The sequence below is a fragment of the Pseudonaja textilis genome, chromosome 7 (genome assembly GCF_049901715.1).
Source record: "Pseudonaja textilis isolate UNSWEBS1 chromosome 7, rPseTex1.2, whole genome shotgun sequence".
Classification (NCBI taxonomy): Eukaryota; Metazoa; Chordata; class Lepidosauria; order Squamata; family Elapidae; genus Pseudonaja; species Pseudonaja textilis.
The window spans coordinates 4929758-4947011 of record NC_141996.1 but is presented as its reverse complement, the minus strand read 5'-3'; the positions used below and the strand labels follow the sequence as shown (position 1 = coordinate 4947011).

At 45.3% G+C, this 17254-nt stretch overlaps 1 protein-coding gene across 9 annotated transcripts in view; it reads left to right on the top strand.

Annotated features, from left to right (window-relative positions):
• TENM4 (teneurin transmembrane protein 4) overlaps positions 1–17254 on the top strand; it is a 362826-nt gene that overhangs the window by 326296 nt on the left and 19276 nt on the right. For all 9 annotated transcript variants that reach the window (XM_087936922.1, XM_087936921.1, XM_087936920.1 and 6 more), the window contains 4 exons: positions 2251–2483; positions 4208–4362; positions 12932–13809; positions 14580–14752. In XM_087936922.1, coding sequence (XP_087793048.1) covers positions 2251–2483; positions 4208–4362; positions 12932–13809; positions 14580–14752 — 1439 coding nt within the window. The remainder of the gene's footprint in view (positions 1–2250; positions 2484–4207; positions 4363–12931; positions 13810–14579; positions 14753–17254) is intronic.

The window sequence follows — 17254 nt, the reverse complement described above, 5'->3', positions numbered from 1 at the left end:
AGGCCAGCCACCACTGCATTAAAACTAAAGCAGAAAGACTGCAGAGTTTGCAAATACAGCTGGCTAAGTTACTAGGCCTCAAAGACCAGAATGGGTTGGCTCACAATCGATCTGTGTTGTTAGACTCAGAATAACTTTATTGTCATTTTGAACGTACACTAATCGGCATACATTAAAAATGAAATTTTATGGCATACAGCTTTCAAAGGGTCTCCACCTCTAATATATCATACATAAACACGACTAAGTAAATAAATAAAATGCAAAATTATGCACATACCCCCTTGTTAACCGTCTAGGCTATATGGGTTAGGGAAGAGATTTTGTAATCCAGCACAAGTCTCTTGTGTTGAGTGCAGAAATGTTACGTCATGTAATGGTTGTGGGGAGGGCTCAACCTTTGGTCTTAAGATCCCTCAGAACTTTAGATGGTCACTAAGCGGCCGTAAGTTGAGGACTATCTCAATTTAGTCGCTTTGCACCGAGAGGGATGGCAAACAAATTTAATAAACGATAAGGGAAATATTGGTGCATTCCAACAGAACCAGTTATAGAATAAAGACTCCATTGGCTGCACATGTGAAAAGGGAGAGAGCTGGAGTTAGTCTTTCATACACACATACACAACTCTCTACATGCGTGTGTGCAAGAGGAAAGGAATTAAGGGTTTTAAACCTTTTCTGCATTTCATTTGCTCTTCTGAGCGTCTTCTCGCTTGATTATACACCATGAGAGGGATTCCTTCCTTCCTTCCTTCCTTCCTTCCTTCCTTCCTTCCTTCCTTCCTTCCATCCATCCATCCATTTCACCCCATGCATGTCACTTACATTGCTGCGTATTATTTTTGGCAGGTGTTTGTTTTAAAAAAGGGGGCTATACCACTTGGGCAAGAAACACTCCAGACCACAATAAAGGAGAATATTTGTAGCTTGCAGTTGAAATGAGGGGTCCTTTATGCTCTCTGAGCTTGGTGATTTTCTTGCAGATATTTCATTATCCAGGGTAGGTAATATCATCAGTGCTAGGAGGGAGAGGAGGAGGAGGAGGATTGTGGGGTCCTTAGTGCTCTCTAAACTTGGTTGTTTCTTGAAGATGTTTCACTACCAAACTAAGTAACATCAGCAGTGCTAGAGGGGAATTTGGAATGATGGAGGAGGAAGGAGGACTGTGGGGTCATTGGTGCTCTCTAAACTGGTTTGTCTTCTTGCAGGCATTTCATTATCCAAACTAGCTAACATCATCAGTGCTAGGAGGGAGTAGATGGAGAGAGAGAGAGAGAGAGAGAGAAAGAGAGAGAGAGAGAGAAAGAAGGAAGGAAGGAAGGAAGGAAGGAAGGAAAGAAAGAAAGAAAGAAAGAAAGAAAGAAAGAAAGAAAGAAAGAAAGAAAGAAAGAAAGAAAGAAAGAATTAATTCTTTATTGGCCACACAAGGAATTTGTCTTGGTGCAAATGCTCTCAGTGTACATAAAAAGAAAAGAGACATTCGTCAAGAGTCAAGAATCATCAGGTACAACACTTAATAATAGTCATAGGGTACAATCAGCAATCAAATCATACTAGGAAAGAGTCAATAAAATCTAGTTGGGTCATGAAACGTCTTAGAGAAAACCACCAAGCTCAGAGAGCACCAAGGACCCCACAATTCTCCTCCTCCTCCACTCCATAATCCCCACTCCCTACTAGCATTGATTATGTTCCCTTGTTGGGTAATGAAACGTCTGCAAGGAAACAGCCAAGCTCAAAGAGCACCAAGATCAGATCACATTTCCTTTTAACCAGCTTCGTTTTCACTCTGGCTTGTGCAGAAACCAAGTTGTCAACTAAAAAGATACTCCTTTGGTCTTTTTAGCTGCCAGAAAAAGGAAGTGGGGGAAAAACAGTGCATTCCTTAAGTGCCTAAATAATCGCCCTGGAAGCCCAAAGTTGTTGGAGAGCCAGAATATTACTGGAGAGCATAATTGATGACTCTTGGCTATGGATGTGTCCCATTGGAGAATATACATCCAGTGGGTGGGTGGGAAATGCCAGGGTCACGGTGGAAATGAATTATGTATTTTAGTATCGGCTGCATCCAGCTAACGCCAACAGGGCCATTTTCAAATCCTCCGGTCTTTCGATACTCCCATCTACTGTATCTTTGCTTATTACATTGGCTTTGGGGACTTCGCAGTGCTGTGATACACAATTAAGTATCTTGACTTGGGGGTTGTGCAAGAGATAAACGGGGTCCTTTCTGCCCTCAATTTTGCAGTCACAGCCCAGCTCATAAATATTACCTGACCGCCGACCCCACCTCTGGATCCATCTACCTCTCGGATACCAGCAGCCGTCGTATCTTCAAGATCAAGTCAACGACAGTGATCAAGGACGTTGTGAAGAACTCGGAAGTGGTAGCCGGGACAGGAGACCAATGCCTTCCGTTCGATGACACCCACTGCGGAGATGGCGGGAAAGCAACCGAAGCCACCCTAACAAGCCCCAGGGGTAAGAGAGAGACTTGTCAACTCATAATATATTTCTCTGGTCTTTTGGAGTTGCCAGCAAAAAGGGAGGGGGGAGCGGTGCAGCAGCTTGCAAAACCGGAAGCGCATTCCATAAATGTTTTCATAGATAACTTCTAGGTGTCCGAAGTTTCTGCCTCGCAAAATTCTAACTGGAAAGCCTGATGGATGACTCTGGGCTATGGAGGTGTTCCATTGGAGAATATGGATTACGATACACCCAGAGGGGTGGGGGGAAAACCAGAGTCAAGGGTGACAGTGAATTATGTGCCTCAGAGTTGGCTACACCCAGGCAGCGCCGGCATGGTTACTCCTAATAAATCTTCAAGTTTTGAAAATCCGGCTAGAGACTTATGATTTAAATGGGGGTAATTACCGGAACCCTGACAGCTAGCCAACTCTGAGAGCCCTGAAAGGACTGTTTTAATACAGGTAATCCTCGACTTACAACTATTCATTTAGTGACCATTTGAAGTTACAACGGTTCTTAAGGACGTCTGTCCATGAGCATCGATGAGGGGTGTGCCATACGTGCCATGACGTCACCATGCGAACCCCATGACTTACAAATATTCTCTGTCAACTCGTAAAGAATTCCTGGCCTGCCATAGGCGGGGCTGGGGGAGGAAGAATTGATAGAGAAGCTCGGTTGCTATGACCAGAAGCACATTCCACACATATCTTTCTCCAGATTGTACCTCAGGTTACTAGAAAAGACACCGGAGAGGCCTGTTTTCTGCAGCCCGCAAAAAATGCTCCATTGGAGAATGTGATTTATGACACACCTTGGAAGGAGAGGGGAAATAGGGTCATAAGTGGGCAGTAAATTATGTGGGGCAGAGCCAACTGCATTTGGGAAAGTGCCAACATGTTGCTCCTAATAAATAGTTGGATTTCTTTTGAAATTTGGCTCATGAATTAATTAGGGCATCCGATTCGTCGGAACCCTGGCATTCTCCTTTTTTTAGAATGAGACAGCTAAATAACAATGACCACTTACTGCAGTTGCTCCCTGATTACGAACAGCTTACCGTCAACTTTGAATCGAACCTGGCATAAGCCGTTTTTCTATTCCTCAATTGCCACCCGGAGTGGGTAGTGGGGGGGAAAGGAGGATGAAATGCTAGACAAAACACAGAACTGTCTCCTGAGAACCAAGGTCATCCGTACAAGTGGTGGATAGAAATGGGGAGGAGTGCCTGGAGAGCCCGCCAATTAACCTAATTGGCCAACGTAACCTTTGACTTTTGGGGAGGGAGTTATTTCCTATTTTAATTATACTGAAACCACGGGAAACCTTTAGAGTAGCTTTTCCATGTGATTGTACCGATATGGTGTACCCAATAAAAGAGTTCTTAAAGGCAGAGCTTAGCCTCAGAATTCTGATTTGCTTGAGTTCGTTAGTCTTTATTGAAGTTAGTAGCTCCTTAATCGGGTATCATTTAACAAACAAACAGTAAACAACAAGCCAATCAAGGAACCATCAAAAACACTCCTGCCAACACTGAAAGGACAAACCGGTAGTATATAACCAGAGAGCGAACCCTACTCCCTGCTACACCGATGATGTTATTTAGTTGGGTTATGAAACGTCTGCAGGAAAACAGCCACATTCAGGGAGCACCAAGGACCCAACAAAACGAATAGTTTTAATGTCCAGGCATTGCTTGGCTAAGTTGTTAACTTGAGTTTGTTTCCTTGTCACAGGCATCACGGTGGACAAGTTTGGGTTTATTTATTTTGTGGACGGTACAATGATCCGACGTGTGGACCAAAATGGAATAATCTCAACGGTCCTTGGTTCTAATGACCTGACGTCCACCAGACCGCTGAGCTGTGACTCAGTCATGGATATCTCTCAAGTAGGTATAGGTGTTTCGTGATAACCTTTTTTCTCTGTATCCTCCTTTTCCCCTTCTGTATTCCTTCTCATGGTGGAAATGTCTCTTTTCCTTGAATTATATTTGCTACTACTTGGTACATGTCTGTGGAGATTCTCCATTATCCATTACAGATAACAGATACTCAGTTGGAAGGGACCTTGTAGGTCATCTAGTCCAACCCCCCCCCCCCGCCCAAGCGGGAGACCCTACATCATTTCTGACAGATGGCAGTCCAATCTCTTCTTGAAAGTCTCGATTGATGGCACTCCCACAACTTCCGAAAGCAATTTCTGTTCCATTGGTTGATTATTCTCACTGTCAGAAAGTTTCTCCTTATTTCCAGGTTAAATCTCTCCATGTTCAGTTTCCACCCATTATTCCTTGTCTGGCCTACAGGCGCTTTAGAAAATAGCTTGACCCCTTCCCTTCTATGGCAGCCCCTCAAATATTGGAAGACTCCTATCATGTCTCCCCTGGTCTAGCCAGGCCCAGTTCCCGCAACCATTCATCATATATTTTAGCCTCCAGTCCCCTAATCCTCCTGGTTGCTCTTCTCTGCACTCTTTCTAGAGTCTCAACAACTTTTTTATAATGTCATAACCAAAACTGGATACAGTACTCTAGGTGTGGTCTTACTGAGGCTTTATAGAGTGGTATTAGTACCTCCCTTGATCTCAATTGTTTCCCTCTGTTAATGCAATTTAGGATTGCATTAGCTTTTTTGGCTGCTGCTGCACACTGCTGGCTCCTATTTAGCTGGTTGTCCACTGAAGACTCCAAGATCCCCCTCACAGTTCCTGCTACTAAGCCTGGTTTCACCCAGTCTGTATGTGCACTTTTGGTTTTTCTTGCCTAAGTGTAAGACTTTACTTTTCTCTACATCGAATTTTATTTTGTTAGATACCACCCAGTGTTCTAGTCTGTCAAGATCCATCTGGATCTTGAGCCTATCTTTTTGGGTGTTGGCTATTCCTGCCAGCTTAGTATTATCTGCAAATTTGGTAAGTTCCCCTTCTATTCCCTCATCTAAGTCGTTAATGAAGATATTGAAGAGTGCTGGGCCTAAGACAGAACCTTGTGGCACCCCACTGCTTACTTCCCTCCATGAAGACTTAGCCCCATTAAGGACTACTCGTTGAGTACGGTTTGTCAGCCAGTTGTGAGTCCATCTGGTGGTGATGCTATCTATTCCACATTTCTCTAGCTTACCCAGAGGTAGGTTGTTGCCTACTTTGTCATGGTTGTCCCTAGGGTGCTTTTTAAAAAAAGACAACGGGGCTTGCTTTGTCTTTCCATGAAGACATTTCGCTTCTTGTCCAAGAAGCTTCAGTCAGAACTGAAGAAGCCTCTTGGATCAGAAGTGAAACGTCTTCAAGGAAAAACAAAATCCAGGTGCCTTTTGAAAAAGTGACATTCTGTCTGGTACTTCTCCCTATAAACTTTCTCTGCATAAATCTTTAGATGCCTTGATTTTTCCTTGGATTCCTGGCATTATCTGACATGTTCTTTCAAGATTTGGGATATCTTGTTCTCCTGGTCGCATCTAAGCCAACATTATCTTTTGGAATACACAATACCTTTGATAGATCAGGTCCTCAACTCACAGCCATCCATTTACTGACTGTTCAAAGTAACAGTGACTTATGACCAGTCCTCGCATTTTTGACGAGCAAACTCAATGGGAAAGCCAGATTCGCTAAAAGCATTTAAAGGAAAGGGACCTTGGAGGTCTTCTAGTCCAGCCTCCTTCTCAAGCAGGAGACCCTACCATTCCAAACAAACGGCCGTCCGGTCTCTTCTTAAAAACTTCCAGTGATGGAGCAGCCACAACTTCTCAAGATAAGCCAATTCCACTGATTAATCGTTCTCACTGTCAGTAAATTTCTCCTTTATTTCTAGGTTGTTTCTCTCCTTAAGTTAGTTTCCATCTGTTGCGTCTTTGTCCTGCCTTCAGGTGCTTTGGAAAATAGATTGACCCCCTCTTCTTTGCGGCAGCCCCTCAAATATTAGAAGAAGTTATGAAGTCTCCTCTAAGCCTTCTCTTTGTTAGACTACACATCCGTAGTTCCCTTAAGCCATTCATCATGCGTTTTATCCTAATCACCTTTGTTGTTTATGTCTGCACTCTTTCTAAGATTTCAACATCTCTTTATACCTGGTGACTGAAACTGGATGCAGTATTCCAACTACGGTGTTATTATAACCATGGATTTATTATTATTCTTATAAATATAAACCATGTTCCAATATTTGAGGGGCTGCCACAAAGAAGAGAGAGTCAAGCTATTCTCCAAAGCCCCTGAAGGCAGGACAAGAAGCAATAGGTGGAAATTAATCAAGGAGAGAAGCAACCTAGAACTAAGCAAGAATTTCCTGACAGTTAGAACAATTAATAAGTGAAACAACTTGCCTCCAGAAATTGTGAATGCTCCAACATTGGAAGTTTTTGGGGTTGGACTTGAAGACCTCCAAGGTCCCTTCCAACTCTGTTATTCTTGTTAAATATCATTTATAGTTAACATATAATCATATAAACATACATAATCTATAGCTTATCACTTTCTTGTTTTTGCATGTACACTGAGAGGTTACGTACCAGAGACAAATTCCTTGTGTGTCCAATCACACTTGGCCAATGAAGAATTCTATTACATTCTAAAATATAAATTCAAATGTGGATATATTATAAGTATATATCGTCACATGTTCCAGTTCTGTTCCCCCCTCAGTTTTATTTACTGGTGCAGTTCATGGGCTCACAATGAATGCAATTTTGCTTTACATCGAAGACGCCGTGGATTTGGGGGAACCGGTTCAATCCAATATCTCGCAAATGGTTGCCCGAATTATCAACAGCAGGAAAATGGCGGATTTTGAATTGCATTCGATTGCAAATGGATTGCGAGCGAGTGCTGTCACGCTGAGCTTTTTAAACTCCCGCTGTTGAAGACTGCTTTTTAAAACACACACATATATATATTTATATTTATATTTAAAAACTGAATTTCCAGGCTGAGACAGACATACCTGAGGTTGCCTAAAGTTTAGGAATTGAGGACAGGCATTATATCCAATTGGGATACCATTCTGAAGCCACGACTTCTAAATACAAATATGCCTGACCTTATTATTGAAATCGTTCGATGAAATGTTCTTTGTTCTGCTAAAAACGGTGATTGGCTGGTTCTCTTGAATGCTGTTCCATAGGCACAATAGAACCCAATGGGGAGCCTTCCATTTTTTAACCACCCGTATAATTCGCTCTTGTCCACCTGGCCTTTATTCTTCTCTGGTTCTTTCTTCCTCTAATTTGAAAAGATTGCTTGGCTTCCCCACTGCCTGCCATTTACGAGCTCGATAAAAATGACAGGGCTACGAAGGTCACTTGCTTTGCAGACTTTGAAGCAAAGAATGGCTAATTCTGCATCGGCGCATGCAGCTTTGCCGTTCAGCCAAGAGACGGCTGATGCAAACTTGGATGCAGGATTTTTTTTTTTTAATGTCTCTTCTGGGGTCACTCTGAAATTTTCTAAGATAGGCTTAACAGAATACGGTGGGCTGCAAAATCTAGAGGCTTCGATTTCGATCCTAGGCAGAGGCGGATATTTCTCTCTCTGGGCGCAAAGAGAAAATATTTGCTGTGAGCTCCACGTAGGCGTCAGGAAGGGAATCGGCCAGTAAATGCACAGCTCCATTCAGTCACCTCTGACTCCATCCCAATGCAAGGGATTACAGGGTCATGAAGAGGAAAAGAAAAGGCTTGCAGAAATACGGTTAAGCTACGTTTTGTTTTTATTATTTTATTTTAGTTTCTTAAACATTATAACATTAAAGGAGAGCTAGCTTGGCGTAAAGCTTAAAGCAGTAGCATAGAAAATGGAAGATCTTGAGTTCAAGTTCCCCCTTAGGCATGAAAGTTGGCTAGGTGACTTTGGGTCCCATGATAGCCAACTGGGTGACTCTGGACCAATCCCTGTGAGATGGGGAGTTCTAGTCCCACCTTTAGGCATGATAGTCAACTGGGTGACTTTGGGCCACTTAGCAGGAGATGGTGAATTCTAGTTCCCTATTAACCATGAAAACCAGCTGGATGACTTTGGGCTAATGACCAGGAGATAGTGAGTTCTAGTCCTGTCTTAGGCGTAATAGCCACCTCGGTTACTTTGGACCACACATTAGGAGACGGTGAATTCTAGTTCAAAGTTAGCCATGAAAGCCAGCTGGGTAACTTTGAGCCAGTCACCCTCTCTCAGCCCAATCCACCTCACAAGACCTCATTACCAAACTAGGTAACATCATCAGGGCACTATTTGGTAATGAAACCTCTGCATGAAAAAACCCCCAAGCTCAGAGAGCCCCAAGAACCACACAGTTCAACCCTGAGCAAGAAATAATTCACTTCCCTCAGTACTCTTGATTCACTGGGACCCATTAAGGCTTCCAGGAAAGGAGCAATTTGTAATGTATCTTTTTAAGCCTTCAACAGCTCCTGAGCGTCTTTAGAAAGATCAAGAGAAGAGGGTACGTGTTCCTGGTGTGTAGGGCATTCACTTTCCATTGGCTAAAATGTAGAATCGCCCCAAATGGAAGAATGGGGTTAATTAGTAATTGCTCTTCTTGGAAGGTAGGAGTTGCAGAGCCAGAAGCGAAAGAAACAAAAGCCAGAAACACATTTTGATTGGATTTAAATCCCCACCCAAAGGAATATCTTGACAGGATGATGTCATGGGGGCGAACAGAAAGAGGAAGGGGTTTTCTTCCCCTCCCCAAAAGTATTTGACTTTCAAGGTGAAGGAAATTGAAAGCCATCCCAGAAAAAGGCCAGCGATGTGTTGTTGCCAAGGAAACTGCACGGGTATCTTCATGAAGACCCAGGAGCTGAGTTTGATTCAAAGGAGACTTCATCTGTACATTACTTGGCTTTTGTTTAATTGGCTGGTTAAAGGGGAAATCCTCATCTAGTTGGCTCAGGACCAAGACTATGGATGAGGTCACACGCCAGATGTTCCTTTGTAGGTATAACAGAGTTGGGAGGGACCTTGGAGGTCTTCTAGTCCAACCCCCTGCTCAAGCAGATAACCCTATACCATTCCAGACAAAATGGCTGCCCAATCTCGTCTTAAAAACCTCCAGGTGTGGAGCACCAGGGGTGGGATTCAGCCAGTTTGGACCAGTTTGAGTGAACTGGATGATAATTTTACATCTGGTTTACGGAACTGGTAGTTCTGATGACCTGCTGGCTCTGCCCCACCCCTCCCAGGAGTCCCCACGCGAGCATTTTGGATCCTAGGTCAGTACAGGGCCCACGTGGAGGCTTGGGAAGGGCAAAAAATGGGCCTTCCAGAGACTCAGAAGGCCAGAAATGGGCCCATTTTTGGCCTCTGGAGCCTGGGAGAGGCCGTTTTCGCCCTCCTGGAAGCTCGAAGAAAACCTCTGGAGTCTGGGAAGGGTGAAAAACAGGCCTCCCAGAAGTTCCGGAAGGCTGGAAATGGGCCTGTTTCCAGCCTCTAGAGAGCCTCCAGAGCCTGGGGAAGATAGTTTTTGCCCTCCCGGAGGTTTGAGGAAAGCCTCTGGAGCCCGAGGAGGTCGAAAAACAGCCATCTTGGAAGTTCCGGAAGGCTAGAAATGGGCCCATTTCAGCCTCTGGAGAGCCTCCGGAGCCAGGGGGAAGCCGTTTTCACCCTCCCGGAGGCTCGGAAAAAGCCTCTGGAGCCTGGGGAAAAAAAAACAGGCCTTCCAGAAGTCTAGAAACAGGCCCATTTCTGGCCTTGGGAGGGCCTCCAGAGCAAGCCCGGGGAGGGTGAAAATGCCACCACCACCCCCGCCATGTTGCAAGAGGCCGACTAGGCCATGACCACGCCCACCCAGCAACTGGGCAAAGAACCGGTTGCTAAAATTTTGAAATCCCACCCCTGTGGAGCACGCACAATTTCTGGAAGGAAGTCGTTCCACCGATTGATCGTTCTAGCGGTTAGAAGATTTCTCCTTAGTTCTAGGTTGCTTCTCTCCTTGATCAGTTTCTTTTCTTTGCTTCTTGATCTGCCTTCTGGTGCTTTGGACAATAGGTTAACCCCCCTTCTTCTTTCTGGCCAAAGATAGAATATCCGGACAGGATAACTTTAGAGCAGTGGTCCTTAAACTGTTTGATCCAATTATCCCCTTTTCCTGCTTTCAAATAATGTCCTACACACACACACACACACACACACACACACACACACACACACACAAAACCCCCACCAGGTTGCAGAAAGAGTGCAGAGAAGAGCCACAAAGATGATTAGGGGCCTGGGGGCTAAAACATACGAAGAACAGTTGCTAGAATTGGGTTAGGCCTGGTTTAATGAAAAGAAGGACTAGGGGTGACATGATAGCAGAGTTTCAGCCTCTGAGGGGCTGCCCCAAAGAAGAGGGAGTCAAGCTATTCTCCAAAGCACCAGAAGGCAGGACAAGAAGCAACAGGTGGAAATTTATCAAGGAGAGAAGCCACCTGGAATTAAGGAGGAATTTACTGACTGTGGGGAAATTAATCAGTGGAACAACTTGCCTCCAGAAGTTGAGGATGTTCCATCACTGGAGGTTTTAAAGAAGAGATTGGACAAACATTTATTTGAATTGGTATAAGGGTTGGAGTAGAGGACCTCCAAGGTCCCTTCCAACTCTGTTAATTGTGTTTATTCAGAATATTGTTTTACCTAAGCCTTTTTTCTCCTTTCTTGGTGAAAGGTTACCTCGGTGGTCACTTAAGAAATGACACTGACTTGACATCAGTCAATCAACCCATAAGTCAATCGATCAATGCCACAGAACTTAGCTGAGCCTTTTACAGGGGTTGGACTAGAAGACCTCCAAGGTCCCTTCCAAACTCTGTTAATTCTGTTTATTCAGAATATCTTACAAATTATGAAGTCTACCCCCACCAGTCCTTTGGGAAGGTTTTGGGCTTTTTTTTTTTTTTTTTACTAAAAATGCTGATTTCATTAATCATGAAAACATGATTAAGAACAGAGAACATTTTGTCTTTGTCCAAATAATGACGTGACCTTGAGCAAAAATCCCATAGTGGCTCAGTACATTATCATCAAATCCCAGGAATTTTTTTTTCTTTTCATTCAGAGTTTCTTCCAGCAGCCAGCGACTAAATTTCAAAGGTTATCAGCAAATCCTCTTGGAAATTTAACATAGATGATATATTACATTATAGTATCCTATATTGCATTACATTGCATTATTGTATTGCATTACATGGTATTGTATTACATTACATTATATATTAACAGTTTAAATTAGGTTAGATTAGATATCATATCTTGTATCATATATGTTCAATATATAGTATTATATAATAATATGAAATATTAATAGAATAGAATATAGAATAGAATGGAATGGAATAGGAATAGAATAAATATATACTTTTTTCCCAGTTGCCTCTTGAAAAAGCACCTTTGGGACAACTATGACCTGGATGATTGAGAATCTCCATGGTCATAACATTAACCTAATATTACATTACATTGCACAATAATGTTATGTTATATTGCATTGCATTACATTAAATTATATTACATTATAAGTACTCCTCAAGTTACAAACTTACTTGCGACTGGAAAAAAGTCATTGCGATTGAAGGGAAAAGGAAGGGAAGCAGAGGGAAGGGGAGAAGGGAAAGGGAAAGGAAAGGAAAGAGAGAAAGGGGAGGGAAGGAAGGAAGGAAGGAAGGAAGGAAGGAAGGAAGGAAGGAAGGAAGAAAGAAAGAAAGAAAGAAAGAAAGAAAGAAAGAAAGAAAGAAAGAAAGAAAGAAAGAAAGAAAGAAAGAAAGAAAGAAAGAAAGAAATTCAATCTGCACATTCTCTACGACCAGGTGGGCCGGCCTATGCTCTGGTCTCCCAGCAGTATCTGGGTCAGCGGGGCATATAGCTAGGATCCAAAGAAAGAATGGAATACGACCAAGCGGGCAGAATTCAGGGGTGGGCCTACTGGGGTTTTGCAAGGGTTTGGGGGAAACCCTAGCTAAGATTCTGCACAGTTTGGAGAACCTCCAAATCCCACTCCTGGCTGGCCGCTCCCCGCCACTCCCAGGAGTGACCCCGTGGCCCATTTTGGATGCAGGTAAGTGCAGGGTGCGCACTGAGGTTCAGGGAGAGTGAAAAACGGGCCTCCCAGAAGTTTAGGAAGGCCTGAAACGGGCCTATTTCCAGTTTCCGGAGAGACTCCGAAGCCCAGGGAGACAGTTTTTACCCTCCCAGAGGCTCGAGGAAAGCCTCCGGAGCCCGGGGAAGGCAAAAATGTCCCTCCTGCTGTGGTGCAGGAGGTCGACTAGGCCACGCCCACCTTGGCCATGCCCACCCAGCAACTGGACAGAAAACCCGTTGCTAAAATTTTTGAAGCCCACCCCTGGCGGAATTACATCCAGAGCGCAACCCACTTCGCAACCTTGCTTAGCATATTCTGGTCCCGATTAAGGTTGTAAATCGAGGACTACCAGGAACTGAAAAATAATGAAACAATCTCACCCCATCGCTTTTCTTCCTTTCATTTTGCAAAGGTTCGTTTGGAGTGGCCCACCGACCTGGCCGTCAACCCAATGGACAATTCCCTCTACGTTCTCGACAACAACGTCGTGTTGCAGATCTCCGAAAACCACCAGGTGCGCATCGTGGCGGGCCGGCCAATGCACTGCCAAGTCCCAGGGATCGACCACTTCCTCCTGAGCAAGGTAGCCATCCACGCCACCTTGGAATCCGCCACGGCGGTGGCGGTCTCGCACAGTGGCGTCCTATACATCGCGGAGACCGATGAGAAGAAGATCAACCGGATACGACAGGTCACTACAAACGGCGAGATTTCGCTGGTCGCCGGAGCCCCCAACGGCTGCGATTGTAAGAACGACGCCAACTGCGATTGCTTTTCCGGGGACGATGGCTACGCCAAGGACGCCAAGCTGAATGCGCCTTCCTCCCTCGCGGTATGCGCAGACGGGGAGTTGTACATGGCCGATCTTGGGAACATCCGGATCCGTTTTATCCGGAAGAACAAACCTTTTCTGAACACCCAGAACCTGTACGAATTATCCTCGCCCATCGATCAGGAACTCTACCTGTTTGACGCCAGTGGCAAGCACGTTTTCACCCAGAGCCTCCCGACTGGAGATTACCTGTACAATTTCACCTACACGGGCGACGGGGACATCGCCCTCGTGACTGACAACAATGGAAATTTGGTGAATATCCGGAGAGATTCGACCGGGATGCCACTGTGGCTGGTGGTGCCAGATGGCCAGGTTTATTGGCTCACGATGGGCACCAACAGCGCCCTCAAGAGTGTGACTGCGCAGGGCCAAGAGGTAGCCATGATGACCTATCATGGCAACTCGGGACTCCTAGCTACCAAGAGCAACGAAAACGGGTGGACCACATTTTACGAGTGAGTATTTGGACGCAGTGTCTCAGCGGGTAAGACGCTGAACTTGTCAATCAGAAAGGTTGGCGGTTCGGCAGTTTGAATCCCTAGCGCTGAGTAACAGTGAGCTGCGCAACCTTCTCCACCAAAGGAAGCCACAGGCACACAACAGAGGTGAAATGCCTCCCCCTAAATGGCACAACTTGTTCCCCCCAACAAGTCTTAAAAATGTCAAAATGGTTCATAACAAGAGTGAACCTCTTTTTTAAAAATCAGTGGGTTGTCCTGCTGCCTTGACCAAAGATCTGATGCTTTGGCCTGGGACAGTGGTGGCGAATCTGTGGCATGAGTGCCAATGGTAGCACGCAAAGCCCTCTCTGTGAGCATAGATAACAGATAATCAGAGTTGGAAGGGACCTTGTAGATCATCTATTCCAACCCCCCACCCAAGCGGGAGACCCTACACTATTTCTGACAAATGGCAGTCCAATCTCTTCTTGAAAGTCTCAAGTGATGGCGCTCCCATCGCCCCAGCTCAGCTCTACCGTGTTTCTCTGTGGCGCTTCTTTTCGTTGTTTGCAGGAAAACAGAAGTTCCGATTTGGGTCTCTGCAGCGCCTGCGCTGGAGTACAGGCGCAGGCGGGGCAGGAACCAGTTTGGGCATGAATGCACACGCACTTTGGGCACTCGGTGTCTAAAAGGTCCACCATCACTGGCCTAGGAGATTCCCCTCGGTTTATCCCTCTCCGTTCTTGCACTTTAATTTCTGTGCATATGTCTCTTTTCTTTTCCAGGTATGACAGCTTTGGACACCTCACTAACATCACTTTCCCAACCGGTCAAGTCACCACTTTCCGGAGCGATACGGACAGCTCCATCCACGTCCAGATTGAGACCTCCAGCAAGGACGACGTCACGATCACCACCAACCTTTCAGCGTCAGGGGCCTACTACACCCTCCTGCAAGGTAAACCCAGCCCGTTTCGACAGCTTCCTCCTGGAAGTCCTTTTTAAAGTTTTCCTTAATTGAACTGGGGTACGACATCCTCGGAGCAGAGTTCCCCAAAGTTTCCGGCTTTGCCGACTGGCCGGGGGGGGGGGAGAGGGAGGGAGATAGAGGATGGTTTCACACGAGCGGCCGGCAAATGTGCGTGCACGCAACTCTATTTGCACGAATAGCACACACAGGCTCGCTCATAAGTGAGGATGCGAGGGGGAAGTTTCAACCGCCGCTTCCGTGGCCCAACTCCAAATGTGTCAGCTGTGCCTCCATTCAAAATCCAAGAAAGAAAACCTTAAGACTCCATTAAAATAGAGAAAAGCACATTTACTGGATTTGAAGGGATAGCAACAAAAGGAAAGTAAGTCCTGAGGCAAATCGGCGCGGAAATTACATATTGAAAGTTATCCCAAGTCCCGTAACCCCAAAGTGGACATCCAATCTGAGGTGTGTATAATGTCATCTTCAGGTGGCGTCTCACACACCTGGTATGCCAAGACGGTTGACCTTGGCCTAGAAAAGATGCCGTTGCGCAGAAAGCAAGAAAGCGTCCATCTTCTGCAGTTCATTCCAGCATCCTTCCCCCCACAAAGCCCAATTATTCGTCCCCGTCCCCGGTTTCCATGGCATCCGGCAAAGAGTCAAACCATAAAAGATGTCAGGAAGACGTCTTGGGAGAGGCTGACATTCAGCCCCCCTGCAAAAGGTTCACCTCAAAGTAGTGATCCGTGGCCCCGGGGATCGGGGACCTCTGCCTTAGGGGAAAAAGCTGGATAAAGTCGTTCTTCAAAGGAAGGTATAAATAGAAGACCCTAACATTGAAGGTTAATTCTGGGTTTGTTAAATCTAATCATTGTATGACGATTCTGAAAGGGAAGGACTTCGGGCCCGTCACTAGGAGACGTGAGTTCTAGTCCCATCTTAGGCATGCAAGACGGGTAGGTGATTTTGAGCCAGTTATCAGGAGAGAGTGAGTTGTAACCCCACCCTTAGGCAGGAGAGTCAGTTGGGTGACTTTGGGCTAATCACCAGGAGACAGTGAGTTCTAGTTCTGCCTTAGGTATGAAACCCTGCCGGGTGACTTTGGGCCATTTACCAGGAGAGGGTGAGTTCTAGTCCCACTTTACATAGGAAAGTCAGCTGGGTGACTTTGGGCCAGTCACTCTCTCCCTCGTCCCAATCCACCTCATAGAGTTGCCGTAGCGAGGAAAATAAGAGAAGGAAGGAGGATGTTGAGCATTTGTCACCTGGAGTTATTTATAAAAATGATAAAGTTACAACTAAAAAAAAGTTAATAAATAAAATAAATGGTGGAAGAATAAGGAAAATAAACGTAATGGCAATACACATTATATGTGTGTGTGTGTGAGAGAGAGAAAGTGGCTCAGTGGGTCAATGGCTCAGACGCTGAGCTTGTCAATCAGAAAAGGTCAGCAGTTCGGTGGTTTGAATCCCCAGCGCCACATAACGGAGCGAGCTCCCGTTCCTTGTCCCAGCTTCTGCCAACCTGGCAGTTCAAAAGCACGTAAAAAGTGCAAGTAGAAAAATAGGCGCCCCCTTTGGTGGGAAGGGAACAGCGTTCTGTGCACCTTCGGCGTTTAGTCATGCCAGTCACATGACCACGGAGACGTCTTCGGACAGCGCTGGCTCTTCTTCGGCTTTGTAACGGAGAGGAGCACCTTCCCGCCTAACAGGATTCAGCCATTTTAGAAAAATTTAAATGCCAGATTAATGCTGGAAGGAAAATTCGGCTCCACCTCAGGAGTCTAATTAAGCAACAGAAGGCACTTTTGGGACTCTTGGGAGGGGAGTCTTTTTGAATAGGCCAAGATTTAAAGGGCCAGAGCTAAGTAAAAGTCTATAATAATTGTCTTCCAATCGAGCATCTCAATAAGTCAGTTGCTCCCAGCTTTTCAGATCAGGGGCCGCTCCAGGAGTCGTGAGGTGATCACCAAGCCAGTGGATATAGATAGTAGTCCTCAACTTACAACCTTTTGTTGGGTGACCAAAGCTACAATGACACAGAAAAACAATGACTTACGACTGTTTTTCACAGTTACCACCCTTACAGCATCCCCATGGTCACAAGATCAAAATTCAGGCGCTTGGCAATTGATTCACCCTTATGACGGTTGCAGTGTCCTGGGGTCGTATGATCCCCTTTGGCGACCTTCTGACAAGCAAAGTCAACGGATTCACTTAACAGCCGGGTTACTCACTTAAGAACTGCAGCGATTTCCTTTAACAGGTCGTAAAATGGGGCAAAACTCATTTAAGGGCTGCCTCGCTCAGCCATGGAAACTTGGGGCGCAGTGGTGGTCGTATGTCAAGGATTACTGGTAATGGACTCGATTTGATGGATCAGAAAAATTTGGACAAAATTTAATGGGTGAAATTTGGAGCCACTGATATGGCCCCTCCCAATTAGCACTGGGCCTGCGGCTCATTCAAGGAAATTATTTGGGGGTG